Here is an 8149-nt window from a genome sequence, read left to right on the forward strand (position 1 = left end):
CATTTATGTTATTCATGGTATTTTACTGTCCGTTTTAGTATTTTATTCGCTTTGTGCCAATTCCCTTTAATTCAATATATCCAACAATAGTCTATTAATTCTATTTAATTCCAAACGCTAAAGGAGTTCTTCATTTTTCCTTATTTTGTAATCCCTTGTCATTCATTATTATCTCTTGAATTCTGTTATTCACGAGTTTTCACTGTTCATGTTAGACTTAATTTTATTCCCTATATCCTCCCCTATTCCATTTTGTTCTTATTTATATTCATTTTTTTTATTATCCATATTTCTTCTTTAGTATTTCTTGCTAGATTCTATCTTTGTTAATGTTATTTATTATATATTTTATATAGATGAATTTAATGCATAGAATTTTATATGAAATTCATTCCCAGTCTTACAAAAGAGAACATTCTCACGCCAAATTAAATAATTTTCATAAATATTTTATTTGTTAACAAAAAATGTGCAATTAAAGAAAACGTTCCTTCAAGATATCATGCATAACATGAAATATGTCCAGCTGTCATTACCAAAATGATAAAAGCATAACAAAACACCAAAGTTAGAACTGAGTGGTCATGAAAAACGGTAACTAGCTAACTGGTGGTGAATTTGAATAGAAAATATTGTTATTGCGTTGAGTGGAAAATTTTTCATATCATAATATAATGCTTATAAAGAGCTTTGTGTTTTTTTAAGAAAGTGCAAATCATTTTGTTAACAAATAAACTTGTCAAGTTATCAGATTTTATATAAATTCTAATTTCATTATTTTTAACCAGATTTGACGTACTATATCGAGATGAAGATACCTCAAGCTTATGCTAAAATAAGAACAATTAAATCAGATTTTGCTTTAATTTCTGAGAGAATATTGTTTTTTTTTATATTACTGATCACATATAACAATAATCTATCATAAATTTTATATTATCAAATATTTAATGATCATATACATAATTATATTGTGCTTTAAAGCCTTGTTTAATAGTTTTCATATGTAATACATTTATATTCTGCGTATTATGTGACATGGGCGCTGAAGGCTTAGCAGTTGCTGATGGTAGTAGTAGTAGTAGTAGTAGTAGTAGTAGTAGTAGTAGTAGTATCATACAGGACATTATCATGTTACTGGAGTAATATATATAACTTGTAATTTTTATGTTCAGTAGTTTAGTGCAGTACGGCACATTAAAATGCGTGAGAGAGAGAGAGAGAGAGAGAGAGAGAGAGAGATGGTAGCATTAATATTGCCTATTTAAGACGGTAATGTTATATATTGCTGCAGTGTATTTTACATTTAAAGCGCAATTACATTTCGTGAATATTTGCAATAGGAAAAATAATAATTTGAAAAAAAAAAAAAAAAAAAAAAAAAAACTTGAATAGATAATGGGATGCAATTTACCTGTACATTACTTACAAATATGGGGAACCTAATTCTAAAATTTATCATAGACTTAATGACTTGGATGTTCCAAAGAGTATAAACTAATTCATAAATATTTTATGCTTAAATTCATATAGTGTGGGTCTTGACAACTGTTGAGCAAACAAGAAATGGGCTTTCAAACAAATGGTTGAGTTGTGTTTCTTAAATTAAACAATTTGTTATTTTTCTGTAAATCTTTTACATGTAGCTTAACTACTTTGATTTTTTGTGCGTTTAGTTGTTAGAATAAAGTTGTTCATGTAACGGTTTCTGTAAAATTTGATTGAATATTCAATATATATATATATTTTGAACAAATGTAACCTCTGGTTATTTAGGAAAAGAAAATATTTTTGTCAAGGTTTTCCATTATTAGATTGAAATTTCAATTAAGTTTTTACATGTCCATTTCTGTAACTCTCTGTACACAAAGCTCTTTTTATTTTATTTATTCTCAAATCTTCATTTATCAAAGTAAAATTATTTCTTTATAAATATTTCCGTGACTTTTTCCTTCACATTCTATATCCATATAAAAAGTGCTGAACCTTTTTTTTTCTAACTATCATTTCGATTCCCATAATGATTTTTTGGGGACTTACTAATACATTTTCTTTCTATTTAACTCGTCAAATATTAGGATAGTTTTTAAAAATATTTTAGGCAGTATTCACTGCGTATAATTTTCTTGTAACTGCTTGGTTGTTATTATAAGAATTTTCTATGAGATTTCATCTCGATTTTTGTAGATATAGGCTACAATATAAACAATTTTTACGGTTTCTTCTTGTTCCAGCGTTGGGCGCTTCTCCATAGGTGGCAAGGACATGTACTGCATGACCCACTACAAGCAAGCCTTCAGAGAGAAGGGAAATTACGACGTCTTCACCCCAGATAATCCCATCAAGGGAAAATGGGAGAACAAGTAAAGCGAACAAAGGAAGAGAAATGGCAACAACTAAGAGTGAAAGACGAGGCGGAAGAGAATAAAGATCGAGTGGACCATGCCAGGGAAGCCACTAGAGAACTTCGTGGAGTTTTTGGGCAAGCAAACCACACTTTTCCCTAGGGTTTCCCCTGATTCACTTCGGGCCGAAGAGATACATTGCGGATTCCAGCATTCATTTTATTTTGTTTTTTTCCACAAACGGTTCTAATTTTTGTCTTCTTGTGATCATGATTTGTTACCAAACGTCAGGAGTACAATATAAGGAAGAACAATTTTTATATTTGGCCTTGGAGCTGGAATCTTCACATTAGGATGATTGTAAATTCTAAAATCCTTAACATTTTTTATGGGAGAAATTTATATAAACGTTTTAGACTTTCAGCTTGGATACATTTCAGTATTATTATAGCTTCAGGCTTCAGATCAGCGTGATGTATTTCCCACAGTGCTTCCAGCGGACATTTAAGTGTTTTTGCAAAAAGTAAGTCTCATTCAGAGACGATAATCACCAGAAATCATCTGTGAATATTATGACCCCTGTACACTTTCTCTTTGAACCTGTGGAGCAACTGAAACCAATACTTGTGTCTTTGAAAGTCATCATTTGAAGACTTAGGTTTTCTTGTATATTCTTTCTTTTCTAACTCTTGGCATACTAAAGTTAGAAGTGTGAGTTTGTTATAATGCTTCATTTTATTTCCAGAATGCTCTTGTGTTAGGAAGAGTCAGTCCTTGCCAGTCAATGGAAAATGGTCACATGAATTTTGCTCTTATTGTATAGAACTTTCTCAGAATCACATCTCTCCAGAAGGCATTTTCTTGTTTTTACATTTCTTCTAAGTGTGTTCTCTTATCAAAACAAGCTCTTCCACTTGCTAGTACACGAAACATAGTTCACAACAAATAGGTCTCATATGACTATAGTCCATTTCTTTTAGCGATGCATATTTGCACCGACTCGCAGCGGTGCCCTTTTAGCTCGGAAAAGTTTCCTGATCGCTGATTGGTTGAACAAGATAATTCAAACCAATCAGCGATCAGGAAACTTTTCCGAGCTAAAAGGGCACCGCCGTGAGTCGGTGCAAATATGCATCGCTAAAAGAAATGGACTATAATTTTGTGGCTGAAAGCTGTCATACCCAAATTGATCAAATAAACTGGATATTATCAAATCTTCAATAGTGATGTCACTAGATTCCTGGATGTGATGTAAAGACAGTAACAAAATGGTTGTTCATGTTAGATCTATCCAATACGAAAATATAAAGGGCTACTTCCGATTAGAATTTGCTCGAATGTAATTGTTTGTGATGATATTTCATGTAAACCTATTAAAAAATGCTTGGTGTATTTACTATAAAGTGACTGTTATTTTATAATACAGTTAGAGTTTTTGTGTCTTCTTCGTGTATTACCAGTCAGGATTTATATGGTACAAAATTTATTCTGAATTGTAGCTTGCCAAAAATCCCAGTAATCATTAGCGAAAGTCATTTGAATTTAGGTCATTATTTTCATGTTCCACATTTACAGTTTCAAAAGAAATGTAAAGTTTCTTTAAAAAATCTCATTTTTAGAAGGGGAAGAAGTTGTTTTTAAATTATGAAGTTATTGATAATTAGTAACTTTTAAAACATTTTCCTTAGATCAATAGAGAATGTCTCAAAGATACATTCAGGTAATGTCACACATATGACAATATCTTATTGATGTGCCTTCTCTACTCTCTATTTTAATTTAGATTTCGTGGGACTGCCATTTTTTGAACATCCATCTCGTCGCCAAACTAACAATGGATAATTCTTTGGAAAGTGTAATTTTTCGATTACACAGGCTAGTTTTGGTTACTTTTATATCTCTGTAGTCTGATTTTTCTTACATTTATCATCCAAACAAAGCACTATCATGACAAGAACTTGTTCGCTGTGTTCGCTATAGCCAAGCATAAGGAATAAAGATTTTTTTTTTTTGTGAGAAAGAAATAGCTAACAGATGCCATGATATTCTTTGATTGCTGTTTTATTTATTTACTCAGATAGTATGAATGTCTTTTTGTTAAGAATAATTAGGGGGTAATTGGTTATACCAGAATTTTTCATGATTCTTTTATAACCTAAACTGCTGCTAGTGAAGTCTCTGTGCCTTATTGAAGAAAAAATAGTTGATATGATTATGGGCATTAGTATCTCGAGAGTATATCGTTTTTTTTTGTTTTTGTGTTTTTTTTTAGCATGGTAATCTGTTCTCATTGCACATAGTGCCATTGTCTTAGTTGATATTTTACTCTCGACGGCTAGCATAAGTTTGAACCCTTTTTTTGATCTTGAGATGAATATTAATAAATGATATTATTGATATGTTTTAGTTTCCGTGACCTATATACCTTTATATATAGAACTCAATATTTTACTCATCATTTCCTGTTGCCTACCCTTATAGAATTTTCATCGTCAAGATTTTTTAAAATTGTAGTTGTCATTTCATGCCAATGTATTGGTAATAATTTTAAGTTTAACGAACCCCTGATAGATTGTGAGGATTCATTTTTCAGAAAAGTCAAATTTCTTTTGGGCCACTACATATTTGCCAATTTTGGGGAGAAATAATTATTCTTGTTATATTAAGGTTGTAAATGTCATCGTGTTTTTTCCCAGGAAATTGACTTCAATATCAAACATATTCAATCTCATTTTCCTGACTATGGCTTTCCTTGCCGTACTCACTACTTTGATATAGGGATGTGGACCAATCCCTTCAAATTTCATTTTCTTCGACGTGCGTACAATAAGGGAAGTACCAAGAAAGAAGAAGAAGAAGAGGTTAAAATGTAAACAATAACAAAGATCACAGTCGATACTTCCTATGTTTGAGTAAAGTGCCGAATCTTCTTAGCCGTAGGATAGTCTGCCAGCTTTCAGTAAGGTGCATTGCTATTTACATAATTTAGGAAAATTGTGATGTTGAATTGATTGGCTTAAGACTTCCATCAACCATAACCTTATTCAGCAACTCGAGTTAAAGGGATGACTGCCAGGGTTATACATATACTAGTAGTGGGACCACAAGTATTGGGAATTATAATTTACATGCCCTTATTACTAGAGAAGTGCTATAGCATCCTGTATGTGCCGTCTGCCGCTAAGAAGGATTAGTCAATATTGTACGTATAAGTCCTGTCTAATGGCATATTGAGAAAGTCTAAGAATTTTGGTGATCATTTGTTCTTGAGGAAATGCTTTAGTTCTTTCATTCCACCATATTTTGAGTATTTCTCTTGTGTCTGCGTCTGTTAACTCCTACCTTAAGTTGTTTGGCATAAACTTGCTGCCACTTATTTATCTTGGCCGTTATTTAGTTAGTTATTTGTGCAAGCTGCATAAGAACTTTTGTAATTCTGACTATCCTTTCCATCCTGTATCTAGTACTATACTCAATTTTTCTTAATGAGGCGCATTTGCACCGACTCGCAGCGGTGCCCTTTTAGCTCGGAAAGGTTTCCTGGTATATGATTGGTTAGAATTATTATCTTGTCCAACCAATCAGCGATCAGGAAACTTTTCTGAGGTAAAAAGGCACCCCTCTGAGTTGTTGCAAATCTGCCTCGTTAAAAAGAATTGACTATGGGTATGGAGTTAATTCTAATAGGGAGCCTTTGTATAATGACGGTCAGGACTTCCCACCTGTATAGAACACTGAACCCAAATTTCCCTGCCTAACCTAACCTGCTAGTTGTGTCCTTACCTACTTTCCTAACTGCTGTATTCTTAGCGATAGGGTTGAAAATAAGGGCGTTCTGAGGCATGGGCGTCATCATCCATACACCCCTCAAATAGTCTTGCTTTCTGCATCATCAGGCTCAATATTGCATAGTATGCTAGATGGTTTATTACAGTTGTAACCAGATTGTGGAATGTTCTTAATCTGGCAATTTAATTGTTTTAGAAGTGAAAAATTATTGCAAATGCTTGTCTGCTGAACGGGTAGACATAAATCCTGTTTCCTAGTTTATATATGACATTTGTTTTAACATTTCTAGATTCTGTATTTTTATATTTTTTGTACTATTTTATTTATAGTTTATTCATTACTATATTCATCCGTTTTCTCTCTGCACTGGGGTGGTTTCCCTGTTAGAGCCCTTGGGCTTTTAACATCCTACTTTTCCAACATCGTTTGCAGCTTGGCTAGTAATAATAATAATAATAATAATGGTAATAATAATATTTTACCTGAAGGATTTCCCCTAATTATTCATGGGTGCTGAAGGCTTCACAGTTCTCAGTGGTGTGCCTATTGGTTCAAATTCACAAATCTTGTTTAAAGGTTTAAAAGCCACTCATGAATGGTAGAGACAAGAGACTGGACATATACACATATGATCAGTGCCCAGGCCCCTCTCCATCTAGCTAGCACTAGAGAGAGCCAGGCAATAGCAGCTGATGACTCCGCAGGTAGACCTATAGTCTCCCTCAAAACCACTCCCCCATCTCTGCCTCACAAGGATGGTGAAGTTGCAGGCTACAAAAAACTGTTGAAGTTGAGCTCGACTTGAACCCCTATCCAACAGATTGCTTGGCGGAGACATTTCCAAATGGCCAATATTTCAGCCTCCCATGAAAGGCAACAATTAAGTAAGTCTGGCAAGGCTATCGTACCCTACATAAAAAAACAAACAAATACCTATGATAGTTCTTGCATATACCATTTATTCCGACACCAGAATTCAAACCTTATGCTCTTTATTAGGGAATGTACTTTCAGCAAAGCTGAAAACAGCCAAAAGTCTTTTAATGAGGTTTCGATCACACATGCACCTGTGTTCTATCGTCACTTTTACTTTGGGTTCGTTGGAGAGTGGACGTTCATCTCTCTTCACTGCTCAACCTTTTTTAACTGGCCTTTGACTAACGTGTTCTTTTAGTTTTGTGTTTTGTTCTTTTATTTTTCGCAGATGTAAGTGTTGCTGTTCGGAGATGGTGTAGTACTGGTGTAGTGTCGGTGTTCCTTGAAGGCTGAGAACATTTCTTACAATCTCTTCCTTTTTGATACCGGACATCCCTTAGGCTGGAGGCCTCCCCCACTTCCCCGAATGCAGCAACCTAGTCCTCTTCTGCAGGGGATTCCTTCTCCGTGGGGATGCTCCTTCACCATTTTGAAGTAGATGTCGCTCGCACCCTGTGAGTTGAGTCAATGGCCATACCGCATTGAAAACATCACTTTTCATCCAATCAGCCAAGTTAAGCAACGTTTGGTCTGATCAGTACTTGGATGGATGACTGCTCGGGAACACCAGATGCTGTTGAAAATGTACACCAGGCAGGTAGAATATAGTTCTACTTAGCGGTTGCCGCAATAGAAGTTTTCCAATCACTCGCTCCTGACTTCTTTTCCCTTTGATTCAGAACGAGTCTTGAGAACCATAATCCTTCAGGATTATTTGCTTCAAATTCTTTCCACAAGTTTGAGAACTCGGCGGATCACTTTCACGGTTTTACATTCCGATTCTTTGGATCTCCTGTCCCCTTCACGCCTGCATTGGACGACAGCGTTGTAAGACATAACCCCTTGGGGTTATTCCTACTCATCCCCATTTTTCTAGGGGATTGAATTCAACTTGTTCTCACGTCTACGGATTTAGCAACTTAGATTCGAGGAATCCCCTCCTCTTACTCCCTGTGTCCGTTGGCTCACGTTCCCCCGAGACTTATGCAAGTAACTTTAACCGTATATCATCGGGATTCTCCTCTGGAGAGGCTTTATGC

General features: G+C 34.6%; 1 protein-coding gene and 1 pseudogene across 5 annotated transcripts in view; both read left to right on the plus strand.

The window, feature by feature from the left end:
* Positions 1–4343, plus strand: part of LOC137630429 (uncharacterized) — a 106959-nt gene extending 102616 nt beyond the window's left edge. For all 5 annotated transcript variants that reach the window (XM_068361899.1, XM_068361898.1, XM_068361895.1 and 2 more), the window contains one exon: positions 2235–4343. In XM_068361899.1, the coding sequence (XP_068218000.1) occupies positions 2235–2367 (133 nt within the window). In that variant the 3' untranslated portion in view covers positions 2368–4343. The remainder of the gene's footprint in view (positions 1–2234) is intronic.
* A 3230-nt stretch (positions 4344–7573) lies between these two features.
* On the plus strand, positions 7574–7692 carry LOC137630733 (5S ribosomal RNA; annotated as a pseudogene).
* Positions 7693–8149: the final 457 nt, after the last annotated feature.

Source organism: Palaemon carinicauda, chromosome 38 (genome assembly GCF_036898095.1).
Source record: "Palaemon carinicauda isolate YSFRI2023 chromosome 38, ASM3689809v2, whole genome shotgun sequence".
In the NCBI taxonomy this organism is placed as follows: Eukaryota; Metazoa; Arthropoda; class Malacostraca; order Decapoda; family Palaemonidae; genus Palaemon; species Palaemon carinicauda.